This window comes from Aythya fuligula, chromosome 6, assembly GCF_009819795.1.
Source record: "Aythya fuligula isolate bAytFul2 chromosome 6, bAytFul2.pri, whole genome shotgun sequence".
NCBI lineage: Eukaryota > Metazoa > Chordata > Aves > Anseriformes > Anatidae > Aythya > Aythya fuligula.
In genome coordinates this window covers 6,787,277-6,804,803 of record NC_045564.1, presented here as the reverse complement: position 1 = coordinate 6,804,803, position 17,527 = coordinate 6,787,277, and the positions used below count along the sequence as shown (strand labels likewise).

General features: G+C 41.5%; 1 protein-coding gene across 5 annotated transcripts in view; it reads left to right on the top strand.

Moving 5' to 3' along the window:
- Positions 1–17,527, top strand: part of KANSL1L (KAT8 regulatory NSL complex subunit 1 like) — a 56,982-nt gene that overhangs the window by 19,952 nt on the left and 19,503 nt on the right. For all 5 annotated transcript variants that reach the window (XR_004253386.1, XM_032189633.1, XM_032189635.1 and 2 more), the window contains 2 exons: positions 1,983–2,104; positions 6,726–6,927. Coding sequence is in view for 4 of the 5 variants with exons in the window: in XM_032189633.1 (XP_032045524.1) it covers positions 1,983–2,104; positions 6,726–6,927 (324 nt within the window). In the remaining variant the exon portion in view is untranslated. The remainder of the gene's footprint in view (positions 1–1,982; positions 2,105–6,725; positions 6,928–17,527) is intronic.

Genomic DNA, 17,527 nt, shown 5'->3' with positions numbered 1-17,527 from the left:
CTCAGATTACACCAGATTTCTTCCTTTTTGACCACACAAAGATTTGGGGTTTGATTTTGGTTTTATTGTTTTATTTTTTTGACTATTGGTTCTATAAATCAACCTGGACCCTGGGTTTCTTCTTGTTCACTGTCAAGAACAGCAATGCTGTAGGCTGAAGTATATCTGCACACATTCCCACATAATTCTTCAGTCCTATGTTAGAGCATTGCTTTGTTAGAAATAAGTAATTTTACGTGTGAGCGAAAAAAATGAAACAAAATACAAAATGACTCAGCCTCTCTTTTTTAAAACTGTTTTCAAGTTCTTTTCAAAGCTATGCAACGTCTTAAAAACATGTAATTTTTTCCTTGCAGTTTGGATGTCTGCCATTGTTGTGGTGCTTTGACATTCAGTGGAGTCTTTGCTCCTTTTACGGATTGAATGCCGCTGAGATTTTGAAATCAATCTGCTAAATATTTTACTGACAGCATGTTTGCTTTGTCCAGACCCTTTATAATTGACTTGCTATTTCTGTGCTTTAATATCCATCCCTGAATATTTTATTCTGACGTGAAATTTCTACCTGATTAGCCAACAGCATCACTTAAACATTAACAGAAAAGACGTGACTTGTAATAAAATGGAAAATAATTTTTTCAGCCTCTTTCTACATAAATGGTAGTGCCTGAAAACATAAGCCAAACGTATGGAGTGTTGCAGGAAGAACGGCCAAAAACACAACAGACACTAGTATGGTCAGATCATGCTGCCCTTTATTACCCAAAAAGCCTGACTTTTATAGTGAATTTAACAGGGACGGATAGTGTCTCACACAAGATTATTGGTCAAAAGCACTCAGACAAACAACTGCATGAAAACAACCCCACCTGCAAGAAAACAACCCCCTTGTGATTAGCAGTCATGTAGATCCCGTCCTTGAAGCCAGCTGCTGGCAACAATATTTTTCTAAATTCCTCAATTGGGCGATGTGGGAACACTGTCATGGGATCTTCTCATAGTCGTCCTGGTAGGTTGGTTTGCTCAGCTGCAGCAAGCCATGGGATCTTTGCTGTTTCAAAAATCCCTCAACGATGGAGTAACCTTTAGTAATTCTTGTTTTAAGCAATCATAGTCCTGAATGATAAACCCACAAAAATTTTAGAAGTTTAAGAAAACGTACTCCATTTCAGATACATTTCATTTATGTTTAATATGCAGCAGACAGTTTCCTCTAAGTAAACTTGTGGCTACGTTTGCTGTTGGAATAACCATTAAGGTTTGACATTTAAAACAAAAACATTGTGAAATGTTATCTGGAGTCAGTCCACAGCTGCGTTGCTTTACAGGGAGTAATTCTTAGTTTTAACAGACAACCTGCATTTGTTTTGGGACAGCCTTAAAAATCTGGCATTCTGGGGGGTGGGTACTTATTGCTAGTTTTAAGGACATCAGAAGATTTTAGCCAATCTGTCTGTAGTTACTCTTGTTGATTTCTTTTTAACTACAGCGAGCAATGAGGAGTATTCTTTTAACAAAAAAAATACTCTGGGTGAACAAAATGTACAATGAATAGCAGACTTTTTTTTTTTTTTTTTTCCTTTCCTGTTGAAATGCTTTCTGGACAGCCAGTTAGCTCTGAGCTGCAGCTGTTGTAATGTCAGCTGTAAAGTGTCCTGGTTTCTTCTACCTTTCAAAAAATGTTGCGCTAAAATACTGAAATCACTGATGTATTTTGTATGTTATTTATTCAATGTCTGTGGCTGGGAGTTCAGAGTTGGTTTTCTTGTTTGTTTGTTTTTGTTCTGTTTTGTATAGCTGAATATGATAATTGTGAAAGAAGGAAAAATGACCTCTTGATTATTCAACAAGAAGAAATTAAATATGTTTGTTCCATGATGTATGAGACTGGAACCCTAAGTAGGAAAACAACAAAAGCCCAGGACCTTTGTGCTGTTGAGTATGGATAAGGGTCTGACTACCTTCCATTTTTTATTTTCCAGAGCGCACAACTGAGTGAAATCATCAGTAGCCTAATTGCTCCACTCAACCTGTCTCCAGCCTCTTCTTCTCTCTCATCCAAAGCTTGTAGGCACAGGCAGCTGGTCAACGGCATCTCCTTCAGGTAGGTGACAGCGTGGTGCTGTTTTGGTTGAGACCAACTGGTAAAGTGAGGTAAATGGAACAGATTATCCTTATGGTAACAAGTTAGGAAAAGAGAACTGCTTTCTGTAAATTTCCGGAGAGACAAAGTCTTGCTTGTAAAGTTGAGTGTAGTAAGGTTCTGTTTGGTTCTTAAAGGCATCATAAAATAATGCTGTCACTGTAATTGCACTTACGTACTAGGATGGAGAATGTGTCTGTGTAGTAGTGAAAGAATACATTAATATCATGCTACTTTTGATTATTTTAGTCTTAATGTATTCAGTCGGCATGAATTCAACTTGAATTACTTGAAAACTGACAAACTAGACTTTGCTAGGTTAGTAGAAATCACAGGCAATGCCAGCTGTGGCACTGTGGGTCAGGGTCTGTTTATTTGTTTCATTAGTTTGCTCTTCATTTTGAGGCCAAATTTGTCTTTTCCAGCTGCTTTTTCAGGAATTTGAGAGAATATTTTTTTAGTTTGTGGTCTTTTGTTCTGGATAGATTGACTTTCCATGTACATAGCAGCTTGAAATTAATACTGTAGACAAATGTTTCTCAGTACTATCCATACGTTGTAATAATACCATCCATTATTCATGAATTTTCCAAGAAGCTGGAGGTACTAATCAGTATTATTCTCAAAACAATACTAAGATAATTACCTACAGTCCTGTCTTACAAAAGACCTAGATATGCAGGGTATTTCTCTTGAGATATTGGTGATGTGATTTGGGGGAATGAAGGAGTTGCTGAGTTATTCACAGGTCTTGATTAAAATGAAGTGGGTGAAGAAGGTGTTCCCTATCAGAGCTGGGGCCTTCTTGGCAGTGTCTGCAGCAGAACCTAATTCCCTGGCTCCCGGCTCTGCGTGGGGCTGGCCACACCGTCTGTTTCTGCAGCTTTGCTGCAGAAGCTGGAGCTTCCCCCGAGGAGATTATAATGAGCAGCTTGGATGGGCAGCTTCTTTAGCCACCGTCTGTTGCCAAAGCGATTGTGTGACTCTGCCCTAAATTTAAGGATGAAGGGGTCCTGTCACGGAGCATTCGTGTTCCTGATGTGTTGGTTCTTTACAAAATAACACAGGGAAAAATCAGAAGGTTCTGCTGAGCTTTGGAGTAGAAGTAACCCTAAAACAGAGTTGCTATTAGAGTTGGGGATATGGAAGAAGAGAGGAATTTATGCTCTTGGAGACCCATGCCTTGAATCAGTGACTTCCTCATGGAACAGATGAGGAAGGGTTCCTGCTTTTAAAAGTGTTTTTAGTTGTCTCCAAAATCAGTCCTCTTTTGGCTTTATGAGCAGCACGCTGGTTTGAGCAGCTCAGGGAGTGCTCACTCTAAGGCTATTTTTTTTTTTTTGTTTTACTGATGATCTCTAACAGTCCAAAGAAGAATGGGAAGACTTGGAAGATTTTCTCAGTGCTGTAGCTCAGAACTGAGAGGCGTGTGACCTTTCTATTTATCATCTTGGAAAATCAGTTAAATTAGTTTAATTTTTCACTTCTTCTGAAGTGTTTTGAAATCTGTTAAAAAAAAAAAAAAAAAAAAAAAAAAGCGGTTCATTAAAGATGGTAATTAAGCACAGGGTAGTGGTTACCATAAGAATCCTGCAGGGAAATTTCACTGACTCCTACTTGTGGTTTTGAGTATGTTTCAGGTTTTCATTGTATTTTGCTGTTGTTGTTTAGTGTGCAGTTAATTCAGGGAGTTACCTACTGGAGTTGGCTTCTTCTCCCCTCACTCTTCCCAGAGCATTGTGACTGAGTTATGTACTTGAGAAAGTACAAATCAAAGCCAACTGACAAGTAGGGTGATTCGGAAGACAAAACAGAAGGGATGACAGCTATTTTTACTTAGGTAAATTGTTGAAATTAGTTGTAGGCTCCTGATTTGAAAGATACGATAGGCCATGTTTAACGTGGGTCTGCATGTGAGGTGCTCTGAGGTTGATAATCATTGGTTTGCAGGATGGTTGGTTACTTGGGCTGTTCCCACTGGAATAGGTGGAGCATGCATGCACCTTCTGGTTGATTAAATGCGGGTAACCTTGAACTGCCATTTGTTAAGGTCTAATTCCATTAGTGGCTTCCTTTTTCCATGTAGCTTTTCTTTGGCCGGTTGAATCTGGATCCCAGTATCAGCCAGGAGCATTGTATGAAGTTAAATGTTTATAGTAGCAGTTCCTTAAGCTAGTGAAAACCACTTTCTTAGCAAGAGAGAGGAGGGAAAAAATTCTTTCACTGAGAACAGATAGTCTGTCCTGTGGCTTCTGGTGTGTAGGAGTGTCTGTAAGGTCTTGCTCTTCACCTAGGCTACCGTGCCAGAAAGGCCAAACTGCAAGTTTGAAAGGAGTACTTCAGCAAATTTGTGAATTTTACATCTGGGGATAGTTCACCTCTGTTCTTCTGTAGAATCTCGTTTTGAAAAGCACCCTCAATTAAGATCTAAATAAACAGATAACTTCAGCCTTGACTGGCAAGCCTATTTGCAGAAGGGGCAGGAAAACCATACTGCTGTGTATTGGAGCTGCAAGCCATAGAACTGACAATTCTACTCCCTCTGAAAATGGAGCTGAACGTTCCTGAAAGGCACAGGAGGGTAAATCGAACAGCTGGAAAAGACTGCAGAGAGATTAACAAAGACCTAGGCAGACCACCAGAACAAAGGCAGGGATTGCAGAAATTGAGGAGCCAGACTGAGGAGCTTTTTGTGCTAATATTCTTGTCCAAACTGTCTTGTACGTAACAGGGAGGTAGTGGAAGTCCAGAAATTGGTCTTGACACTGTCTGACATGAAGGGAGATAATGAGAGAGAAATGGTGTTTTGAGAATTCAGAGAAAGTATTTTAAGGAAACTTCTGCATGGACTTTAAATATTTAATTTCTTTCTCAAGTTTTAAAAGTTCAGCATTAGCATTGAGAATGTCATGCTTCAGTATTTTGGGCTGTTTCTTGGCACTTACTTAACATGTCCCTCTAAATAAATTATACCCTTCTTCTTTTAATTAGCACACTTTTTTATTGAGTGTGTGTTGCTTCTTGGGATGGTTTTGATACGTTAAAAGGCTGGTTCAAATTCAAGCCAATCAAGCATTATTACCACACGAGCACAACATGGGACAGTGTTTAATCACGCTTTCATAGCAAGTGCTTCTGTTTAATAAAATGTTCAGTTAGCAGATAGTTACTTGTCAAAAAAGATTGACAAATGGCCTCATAATAAATTCATTTTCAGATTGTATTGTCTGTCACAAGTTTTTTAAGGAATATATATCTTGCCAGATGAAGTTCCTGAGAGAAAATAATCACTGCTTCAGAGAAAGTAACGCTTGGTGCAGATAGATGACCTGTAAGGAGCCAAGGCTGCAATACCCCGTGTACTTGCACTTCTCGGGAAGTTCAGAGTTGCAGTCCAGGTCTTCAGTATCATAAAAAATAAACGCATGCTTGAGTGTTTTTTGCAGTAAGCTGTTTTCTTTGCAAGCAGGTGTTGCTACAGAAACAAAACAAAATTGGGACACATATAAAAGCGAAGAGTGTTCTTCCCACTGAATCATTCCTACCCAAATGGAGGGTGTTTTGAATTCTCACCTCATAGCCTACCTTGTTTGGATGAGCAGGCAGGCTGCAGTTAGGTGAGAGTGAGGGATCCAGGCATGTTAAACGAAGGCAGTTGTTGCTCTTCTTGGCCCTGCGCTGGCACATGGCTTTTTTGCTCGCGTTCTATATAATAAATGTTATTATATACATTCTCTATATAATAAAAGTAAAAATAAAACAATACCATATGGTTGCAGTAGCCCTCGCTCAGTCCCACACGCCACTCCAGCAGTTCTTACTCTTTTTCCCCAGCCAGATTTGCTGCTGTCATTTCTCTCTTTGAGCTTATGTATGAGGTAGATACTGTTTGGTGATAATGAGTGAATAGATAAACAGGCTAATGCAATTCGATTGTTCTTAGTGGCTTCACTGTAATAATTGTTGAAGGAAGTGTCAAATACCTTTCCCAAGCAAGACAGTTCCCATCGTTTCCCTGAAGGTGAGGTTTAATGGCTTTGTGTTGGACAAACTAAACATGCAGAATTCCTGATTCTGATACAAAAGTTTCACAGTGAGTTGCAGCCCCTATTGTAAGATATTAGTAAAGCTTCAGTCCTTGAGCAAAACTACACAATCTGAAGGTCTTCTGGCAGCACTCTAGGTCTTCTTTATGTTAGCACGACTGTTGCTTTGAGCAGAATGTAAGTTTGTAGGGAATTATTAATTGTAATTTAATGTTCATAGGTATTAGAAGTGTCAGAGAGAGTTCTTGATTTGGAAAACCCAAGAACTGTTACACGCTCAAAATCTTAACTTTATTTCAACGTTGGCTTCTGTGACCAGAAAAGTGAGCAAGAATGATAAACTTCCTTTTGTAACACAGAATTAGTCGAAGAGCAAACAAAGTACGTACATGGTTTCCTGAAACAGTAAACGAAAATACTTCAGGATGTCTTAAAATTAGATGGCTAATGCTAATCAGAGCTTGAAATCTTGGCCTGTGTACATGGAGTGTATTTAACTTTATGGTTTTCCTCCCTTATTAATTATGAAATTGCAGAGCTTCAGACAACAGAGAAGTATCCTCTTCGAGCAGCTGGTTGCTTGATCATCAGCACATCAAGAAAAGAAGAAGAGACAGGACAAGACTAAGATCTCTCTCTGTGACCAATGTCAGCACATCTGCCCGAACGAGGCCACTACATAGTTTCCAGAAGAGAAAACTCTACAGAATGCACGGTGCCTGTTACTGGAATCAGCAGGTAGGCCCTTGCCTCTCTCTCCAGGAGACAAAACCAAAGAATCTGGCTGCTAGAGTCAGTGTGTGTCTGTCTGGTATGTCATAAGCACAGTGCATGCTGTGTTGGTTATTTGTTACGTTCAGGGAGCATATAGTGTGTGTGCTGGGAGTACTGGCTGTGTCAGCAGGAGCTCAGAGTTAATGAGTCAAACATAAAAATTAAAGATCTCGCAGAATCCTGCTTTTCAAACCAATTTGTTGCATGGCTATCTGTAAAGTTTTTGTACAGTCTAAGGACAGCTCAAGAGCTTCCTTGGGAGGCTTGACTGCTGAGGAAGCATACTATGGTGTAATCAGCTGCCTGCTTGTTTTCAGAGTATTTGTTTTAACTACAAGAAAGTTTACACAGCTGGTGGCACATTATTTTCTAGGAAATTAAATAGCAGTATCTTAATCTCGTTTCCGTTTTTGCTGTTCTTGATTAGCTACGTTGCCTCTTTCATGACTTTTTATGAGTGCTTTAAAACTCCTAAAATTTTCTTTTTTCGTTACAAAAAAATTAATACTTCAAAATGGGGAAAAAAAAATGTAGAGCAAGACAAGGCATATCTGTTCACAGCTGATATTAATAGCATATTGCTTGTAGGAATGTATAATGAATTTAGCTGTGGCACTTAAAGCAACAGTAGCTAATTTGGGAGCAGAGACAGTGTGAACTCATTCTTTAGAGCAGTGTTAGTCCCGAGTGATTTTAATTTCTCGATTACTTTGCCTTTTAGAAACAGCATTACAGTGACAGAAGTCTCCATGTCTCCTGTTAACTATCTAGAAAATACAAAGTGTACCAATGGTCTGGGGGGAGAAATTTCCCCGCAAGGATGTTCTGTGTGAGTGTGCTGATTCAGCACGCTCTGCGAAATTGCAGTAAGTGTCCTAGTTTTAGCTAAAGACGAGCAGAAAGCAAGAATTTTGTTGAAAAGCTGTCTGGTTTCTTATTAGCTTGACTTCCCAGCTTCCTGGCCGCAGGGCATAAAGACTTGGCAATCTGCCTGGAGGGTTGATGGTGGGGGTTACGGTTTGGGAGCTGTAGCTCCTAGTCACTTAGGCATCTCCTCTTGCATTAGCCAAGGAGACTGCTGACCTGGGCTTGTTTCCCATTCAGTTCAGTCCACGTCCTGATAGAGAGCTGACAGGACTGATCCCAAGCTGAGGCCTGACCAGTGCTTCTTGCTGATCCTTAGCAAGAGACTCCAGGACCTTCCCTTCTCCTTAAACATGCTGGGTTTCTGTTCCAGATGCAGCTTCTAAATAGCAAGCTCTTTTGGAAGCCCGCATCCTGCAGGTTCAAAAATCTCAAATACACACCTATGCATGCAGGCACAAGTTTCTACAATTGCCCCTTATGCGTCTGTCTTTTAAAAGCTGGTCTAGAGCAACTACAGTCCAGAAAATAGCAGTAGAAGCTTGTGAATAGAAACTTCATTTCTGCAGACCAGCACAAAGCGGAGTTTACGTCTTCGTCTTCAACCAGCAGGAGAGCCAAGCTGCTTTGGGTGCTCAGTAGTTTACCTAGACCACAATCAGCAAGTGTGTTTTATGTGTGTGTCTGCTCCGTGCTCTTCACATTTCTAGTGCTGGGTTTCTGTGGGCTAAGCCACCTTGTGTCTCTGTACCGAAAGCACAGAGGTGGCCAAAGATGGTGTGGTAAAGACCTGTGCAGGGAATGCTGTGTCAGAGGAGCCTCCCAGAGCTTGATGAACATAACCTCTTGCTGCTTTCCATTTAAAAATGACCACTCCCACTCTCCCTTTAAAAAAAAGCATTCCCATTCTTCCCGCAGAGGAGCCTTTAGCATTAGTGAAATGGAAGCAAAAATGTCCTCCACATTAAAGGAATTCCCGTATGAATTCCTGCAATTTTAAGGCATACGCAGTGTTTTTATATTCCTTCTGCAGTGATGTGATCCCAAATCACATTGGTTTGGAATCTCTAGGCTGCTTTCCAAATATCTAAAACGCAGTCTTATCATTGTTGAGTTTCTGTAACGGACCTCATGGGAGAAGGGGAGAGATCTGTTCATTTGCATCTCTTGCCTAGTGATCTCTTTATTGACTCTGACTCCCAGCATCTTCAGGGTGGCTGAAGGCCACATAACTCGGATGCCATCGATAGCTACTGGAAATGTGTGCACCAAGACTGCAGGGCAAATCTATCTTCTACTTTCCAATCAGGTGCTTGCTTGGAAGGGTTTGGAAAATCATTGCTAGCCTTAGCCAGCTTGTGATGGGTGACTGTATGATTTGTGATGATGAGTTAATGCTTACCTCAGCTCTCAGCACAGAAGTTTGTGGTTATGCTGTGCTTTCTACCTGGGGAGTTAACCAAGGGGCTTCGTGGAAAGCTGTGTTATGTGCTACAGAGGGATTCTGCTCATGTTCCTGGAGAAAGTAAGAGGTGGTGGCAGCAATCAAGCTGTCAGCTTCAGACTTCATGCAAGTGCCAAGCTCAATTAAAGTTTTCAAAATTAAGGTAAAGATTTAACAGAGGCGCATACAGTGTTGTTTAAAAACAGAGATCCTGCTGGGAAAGTAAGGGATAAAATTGAAGTAGACAATTTCGGCGTGTTCTGACAATCAAACCTGAATGCTTATCAAGTCTTAGGGTTAAGAGCCATCAACAGTGTACAGTTGCATTCAAGAAGTTTGATTCTAACAGGCACTGGCACTGTCTGACTCGTGCACTCCCTACACTTGGTCACCCAGCTGATGAGATTGCTCAGCTTGAAAAGCAAGCACACCGGATATCAGCCCAGGCTGAGCTGTAGGTTAGGCAGATGTCTGAAGGTAAGGCTGCAAAATGCAGAGCGGCCTCTGGGACTGATACCTATTTTTCTTAGAAAATGTATTTATTTTCCAATTAGTAATCCAGCAAATTTCCTCTGGCCTTTTGTAGAAAAATTCGTTATTGCTTAGCAACATGGAAAACAGTTGGATTTTTAATGTAATGTTACTGTGCTGCCTCTGGCAGGTGGTTCCCCCTCATTTCTTTGAGTTTTAAATATTTTTATAGCCCATGGTGCCGTGGTTTGTGAGGATCCACCTTTCGTTAAGGACATTGGCCTGACAGCAAGCTGCAGCTAGGGGAGACTTGCTGCTACATCCCTGCAGCAGCGGTGGAGTTAACAGAGAGCAGCTTGCCAAAGTCTGAAAGAGAAGATTGGATCTTCTGAACGCTGCAGCTCTTCTGCCAGCTTCTGGTTCGCACAGCCAGCGAGTGCCTGGCGGTGCTGATGGGCAATGCAATCTGAGCAAATGGGGACAACTAAAGGAATCACAGTCAATGCAGACTTCCCGTGTGTAGGATGGAAGAAATGCTGGCAGAGCTTTGAGGAATTTGTTTTTTCAGGAGGGCAGATGACCGACTATGTGCCCTTTTGTTTATTGAATGGCATTCAGAGCGTTGTCCTTAGCATCTCTCCAAATTCTTTTGGGAAGCTCGTTTTCCCTGTGCAGCCCCCAACATCCATGTTAGGAAAAGGAAAGTATGAAACTGTGAGCTGCTATCCCATCTGCCAGTTCATAAGGTCACTGGGAAGAGAGCCACATTTTTTCTCTATCTGCTGCCATGCCGCATACATTTGCGGTGCTGTCAAAAGTTTGAGTCTTCAGTGACCCAGTAGCCTCCCAGTGCCTGCTGAGAGATGCCCTGCATTGTCCTCTGCTTTGTTGTATTTCTCTTCTGAAGAAGAGTATACCTTCCTCTACTCCAGTATTTCAGGTAATGGTTATACTGTCTACAAGAAAGCAAAGAACTCATGCAAGAAGCAGTGCAAAACTAGATGAATCCTTGAAATTGCCCTGGAAATGCAGAGGACCTGCCAGGTGAACAAGATAGCTAGGCTGCAGTGGGATAAATAAAACAGGATGAGGGGTGTTTGCCTTATTCGTTACCATCCAGTATCCTCAGGAACTTAAAACATCCTTTGGGGCCAAATTCTCTTGTCCACTAATTCAGAATGAGTAAGTACCCCAGATCATCTTTTGGCTGTGGAATCTGTTTTGCATCTTTCTTCTTTCGTTATCTAAATATCTCAGTAAGAACTTAGGCCATCTCTGGGTTGCGAGTCAGTGCGCAAGCCTCTCAGAACAATCCCCTTGCACATTGAACCCTGGGACTACAGTTTGGTTCGGAGTAGAGGACGTGAGTGTAGTGATGATGTCTTCAGCCAGAGTTTTCAATGAGTGTTAAGAACTTGCATGTGGGGTAAAACTTCGGAGCAGCTGCAGGCGTGCTCTAGTAGGAGGGACACGTGCTCCTGGACGGGGGCTGGAGCCCTGAGATGGTGTCATTTGAAGCACTGAGCTGTGATTGAATCTTTTCCTGGTGTTTGTGGCATTTATAACTTTCTTTTTATATTTACAACATTTATGACATTTCCACCCGCACCCACTGTGGATTCTCCAGTGCCTGGGTGCATCCACAAATACTTTTTCTGCAGCAGGGACCTGGAGTATCTCTGGCTACTTTTTGCCTAAACTTGGAGGAACTTGAATTTATCTTTGAGATTTCAAAAGCTCTATAAAATTTATTTAATAGCAGCCAACAAGTGTTACTACTACTTGGGTAGTCTCAGCGAGGTCTTTGCTTAGCTCACGTGTCCTGGTGTTTACTAGAATGTATTTCATCTGTGTGCCCTGTGTTTTGCTGCTGTTATGTTAAAAAAAAATAAATTGTTTTGCCCAGGTCATTCTGTTCCTTCTTTGTGTCATTAGCTAGGATGTTAGGTTAGTTTCACCTCTTTTGATTAAGTGTTATTTCACCAAGAGGTGTCACTGGAGCTTATACAGCGATACCTAAAGGTAATAGGCCAAAGAGGCGTGAGATCTGCCTGCTATCAAATTTGGTCCTCTCAAGTTTTTGTGGGGTTCTGGAGCATGGTGTTTGTGTTTTGTTTTGTTTTGTTTTTTATCAGAGAATTCGCATTGTATTCTGTATCTCCACCTGCTGGAGGAAGGCATGGTTGTGTGGACTGAGGCACATGTGGGGAAAACTGCTATTTAAACTTGCAGAGGTGCCAACACCCTGAAAGTCAGGAACTGAGGTGCAAAAGCTCGCTTTTTTAGATGCCATGAGCAAACAGTTGGTATAATGTTGCCAATCTCTTGGGGTTGAGTATTGCTGTATTTTTCTCTTCAGTCTCAGTCTGGAGTTCAGTGAGAGCATAAGAATATCTGCTTCCATTTAGTGGTTTAAAAAAATATTCCTGCTAGTCTCAAATAATAAAAATAAGTGCAAAAATAAGTGAGTGCAAGAAGGCTCAGAATCGGGGTGGGGTTCATATTTTAATCTGCTTCTCACACCAGTTCTATTTTTGCGTCTCATTGCTTTTCCAGTGCGTGCTTAGTGCTAGTGATACTTTCAGTAGATGTCACTTGATAAACGCATAAGGACCTGTGACCAAGCCTTGTTAGTATATGTATTTTATATATATGTATAATCTGTATTATACCTAGCGTGCAGAGCCTTTTCCTTAATTGCTGAGCATGTGCTATCTACAAGTGGTCAGTAGCTAGCACCGAAAATCAGAGGAAGAGAGAATATGGGACAGGGCATGTGTGCAGGCAGGCAGCTCCACAGGGCACTGCATGTACCAGGGAAGCTGGCCCCTCTTTTCTGCCAGGTGTATGCCTGTCTGGGGATGAGTGTTTTATCAACCTGCTTCCTAGCATACCATCCCATTTCCTCTGCCAGATTGTCCCTTGTCACGGTTTATTTGCTTTTAAGGAGATTGGGGAGATACAGGTGAGTTCTTTGTGGCTGTTGTCAGTTGATGGTTTCTCCAGCTGCAGATGAGAGTCTGCAAATGAGAAAAGGAAAAAAAAAGAAAAAAAGAGCAAGCACTGATAGTAACGATCCAACGTATCGTTCAGTAGCCGGCCAGCAATTCTGCCTTCAGGCGGAGCAGCAACCATTTCCCCATAGTTGCACTGGAAGGAACCTATTGGTTGTCATTCCCCTTGGTGTGTCACTGGATGTTGGCTCCACCACCTGCTTCTGCACAGCTCACTGGCACTGCTGGCTTCTCAAAAGCTGTGAGTACAAGGAGCGGTGCTGTCTTGCCAAGTCTCCTGCGAACTGTTCACAAGAAGAGGACGCATCCTGCTTTAGTGAAAGTGGTGGAGTGCCTCTGTGGATGTGTCAGTCTTCTGGTCTCGGGGGGAGAATCCATTGGTTCTGGTTTACCAAGCTTGTAAGTGGAAGAAGTAGTTGATAAGGTTAGTGTTTTAACTCTGGAAGCTTTAAAAAGAAACTCTCTTATATGTAAAATCAGGAGGGAAAAAAAAAAAAAGCTCATCTGGAAAAAAAAAGGTATTTTCTACACATTCAACTATTCTGAGTGCATGATCGGACTTATCTGTTGGAGAGGAAGGAAGGGAGAACACCTTTTACTTTGTAATGCTGTGATATGAGTAGAACTAAATCCCTCTTGGTAAGGTTTACGTTAAGCCAGTCAATCTGTAAATTCACTTTTCCAGAACAAAAAACTTGAAGTGTTCTTTTCACCGTGTTGCTACTTTAGCTTATTAAAATGTTTGAGTGTTTTACGGATCACATCTACTCTTAATGTCTATATGGCATTTTTACAAAACATATCTACATGGGTTAAAATGTCTTTCCTTCTTTGGATTTATGTGATCGGTCAAAGATGAATCACTAACCTTGATTTTTTTCTGTTGATTTGCTTCTTCAACAAAAGGGCTTTGTTTCAGAATGTTGAAGACAGCATACATGTCCCCAGAGCAGATGGAAATCCATCTCCCATTGGCTTAAAACTGGATTAAGGAAACCAAACTACATTAGTACTTGTGAGAGGCGGGTGGTCTGTGAGAAAGGTACAAGCTACCGGTTCTTTTATGACACCGACCAAAGGTCTGAATTTGAGACGGGCTGGATGCTGAGTAAATTGCCACTAGGCTTTATAAAGTCAGTTTCTTTCAGTTCTCTCCCTGGAAAAACGAACCTCTGCCACAGGCTCTGCCTTACCCACAGCTTGAGTGGGGCCAGAGGCAGACTGACTGCGGTACATCCTAGGGCAGCTCGCTCTGCTGCACCTGCTGCACCTATGTATAGATGGCAGGCAAGTGCGTGGGAAAGGGCATCTATAGAAACTGGAGCTGGCAGGCAGGCTCTGTAACACAGCGTGCATCCCTGGCACCATCTGTTAGGCACCTTCCCATGGAGGGCTGTCCGAGATGCTTCGCCCATCTTCCCCCTGCACCTTAGGCTGGCCTCTAAGGTGGGTGCTAAAGCACGGAAGTGAGTGGGTCACACGGTGCTCTGTTGGTTTGAGCTACACGTAGCACTGCTGGAGGATTAAAAGTGAGCAGTGTGTTTGTTCAGAGGGGGCATCAGCCATCCATACGGTGGTTCTCTCCTGTCCCACAGGTAAGCTTCTGCAATGTGGTTGGCTGCTCTTTTACTGAAGAACAGCCTTTAATATTTATGGAGGTAGCTCCTCTTTGATATTGCTGTAAAGTTCTGTGTGTGTGTAGGGAGAATAAATACTCTTTCGGGCTTATAAGAGTAATCAGAAGCAGACATGACGGGTATTCAGCAGAGTGTGTTCGAGCTGATTAAATTAACTTAGTGGCTTCATACACATTGGTGTAATTGAACTGGGGCTCTCTTGTACTATTACACTTGTACCATTTTTGGAAACGTGCCTAAGTTTCAGTAATCAGTAGCTGAAACCATGAGGCGAGTATTCAGAAGTCTCAACTGGGAGCACAAAACATTTTTCTTTTCAGTTGTGGCACGCTTCACAAACTTATTTTCTCACTGCAGGACGATGGTTGGCTGGCACTGTTAGGCTTTCTGATCTTTCTAGAATAATGGCATGACCCCATCGTGCCTTGGCTAATGCATTAATTTGTCACAAGGAAGTGCAAAAATTGTTTTGAATATCAAAATTAATTGCTCACTGCGTTGTCTGTGACCCAGTAAGACAGTACTAAGAAAAAAAAGTCCCAAGAAGATTAAAATTCATAATATTCTGGAAAATTAGATTCTGTTGGTGACACCACTCCTTATGAAGTTTAAAACAGAGCTGCTATTTTAGCTTAGGATGTAAAGGTCACACACTTCTGATTTCCTCATAAGTGCAGCGTATTTTCTTCTCTGTAATAGAATTAACCAAATGTAATGCTGTTCTTCATATCTACGTATGTCAGGAAGCACGAGGTTTTGCATTGCAGTGCTGAAGAAAAATGTGTCACTAGATGCGTAAGGTATTGTATGGCAGGAGAAAAACGATAAGGGTTGAGTAATATCTTTCTTCCCTTCTGAAGGGAAGCTTGCTGTTGTAGCCAGGCTTGTAGACACCTGTCTTCTGAGGGCTCAGTGCTTCGGTTTTCATGAAACCGCTTGGCTTTGCTGTGGCAGAGTGTCTGTGTTAGTGGGGTTGTTTTGTTCAGTTGTTTGTGGTGGTTGGTGGGGTGTTTCTTCGGTTGGTTGGTTTGGGGTTTCTTTTTTTGATGTATTGCAAAATCAGTAACTAACGGCTGTAAAAGTCAAGCTGTGGACTCCGTTTGATGCCAAATTGGAAGGGGGGAGAGTTTTGTTCTCCAATAGAGTTCTTCAGTTTTATTTCATGAAGGTTGAAGCGCTTTCTTTGAGCAGCAAGCTTCCATTCCAGAATGAAGGGCTTCAGAAATTGTTTCATCAAGAGTTGATTAAATCAACATTCCTGACAAACACCGTGATTTCACTAATTCAGCATTTTCCAGTGGAAAACTACTGCATTAGAAATTTAAACCAGATCTAGCAACTAGGAACAGACACTGCCAGGCCTTTTTTATTTTTTAAGCTTTTTTTCTAGTAACTTCAGAGGGTTTAACTAAAATTGCGCTTTACTATATAAGTCCTTATTTTCTTTTGAATTATGGACCGACTTAATGAAAGATGGAATTATTTAGGTGTTGATGCCAGAGCATTGAAGGAAATAATGCACAAACTCAGGCGTAAGCTTTGGAAACTCCAACCACAGACAAGATGAGGAAAAGAATTGGGCACTTACCAATGTTGGCAATTTGATTTCATTACTATTTCAAAATAGACAGATTGTGGAGGTTATTTGACAATTTTATGCATGTTTTTAAGGAGGCTGAGCTTTAAGCTGGATTGTAAACGTGTTCACAAGTGAAGTGCATTAAAGCAAGTCAGGACTAAGGGACTGGCTGTCAGCATGTGTTGGTCTTATCTTTGTCTTTTCTAAGTAATTTTACTGATTACTGTTTGGGGATTTCTTTAAAATATATATATATTTACTGTACTGTGGATTCATTTCTGAAAAAAAACAAGGCAGAGTGAGTGCAGTAGCAATTTAACTAGTGGACATTGAGGAAACTGGTTCATTTCTGAAAAATGTATCTGGAAACAGCTTTTTGTGCAATTTTGAAAAGCAAAATTTTGAAATTGCATTGAAATCAAAAGCTCTTCAGGCTTTAGCTTAATGGTCCATATAATGGGAAACATTTAAGTTTGCTTTAGCACTTACTGCTTGCTATATATTGGCTTCTGTGCCAGCACTTCATGGATATTTAAAGTTTACCAGAAGAAGCATGCCATATGTCTGCCACGGGAAATGACAGACAGTGCTTTTAAGGAGTCCTGGGCTGGAGAAGAATTGTTTCCAAAGTAAGCCAAAAGTGCTTCTGAGTAAACGTGTGTATGGAGATCATCAGGGTGGCTCAGGGGCTGTTCAAGTTCTCGTTTGTGAAAACTGGGAAATAAAACAAACAGTCCTCACTGCCAAGGGGTCTCCTCTGCTCCAGCATCCTAACAGGCAGTGTGCGTGAATTTAAGAGATCCTGCAGTTTGTTGATGGGGAAAGGAAGAAATGGAAACAGGATTTTTTTCATGGGATATTTTCAGGCTTAGCATGGGTTGCAAAAACTGATGCCACCTGACAGAAGTAAATTATTTCAGCAGGGGGAGGGATTGTTTCTGTGGTGGATACAAGCAGTGCATCACGTACAGGTGAGTGATGCTGCTAGAATACAGCCTGGAGTACCCCAGGCAGGAGGCAGCTAAAGAGATTTCTTTAAGCAGAAGGATTTAGAAATACAAGCGATGTTTGTTTGAGTGTCTTTCCTCTGATGCAGCTGCTAGGTGTTTTCCTCTTATTCCATAAAAAGTCTTAAGAAAATCAAGACCACTGTTAAATCCATTCTTGCAGTTTATTAGGTTGAAATCCTTTTCCAGGAGATGATAGATGTGGCTGTCTGCATGGTGTTAGGCTGAGAACCTCAAAGTACCTCATTTGTCCCCGTTTTAGGATTCTGCAGCATTTGGCAAAGTAACAAAAACCTCATTTTCTGCATAGCAGTGGAAGCCCTTAATGGCAGTACCTTTGGGTTTACTACCGCTAGTCTCTAGAGTGGCTGAAAGTGGCATCGGCAGCACTATTGCCCTGTAGTGGTTTTGTAGCATATTCTGAAGCATGGACTTGAGTTGCTTATTACTTAGGAGTACCTTGTTCAGCTCTTTCCTTCTGTCTTTGAGAGCTCAGCATACTGCCTGCACCTCCTACTTATTTCTGCCCATTTTCACCCTGCCTTTTG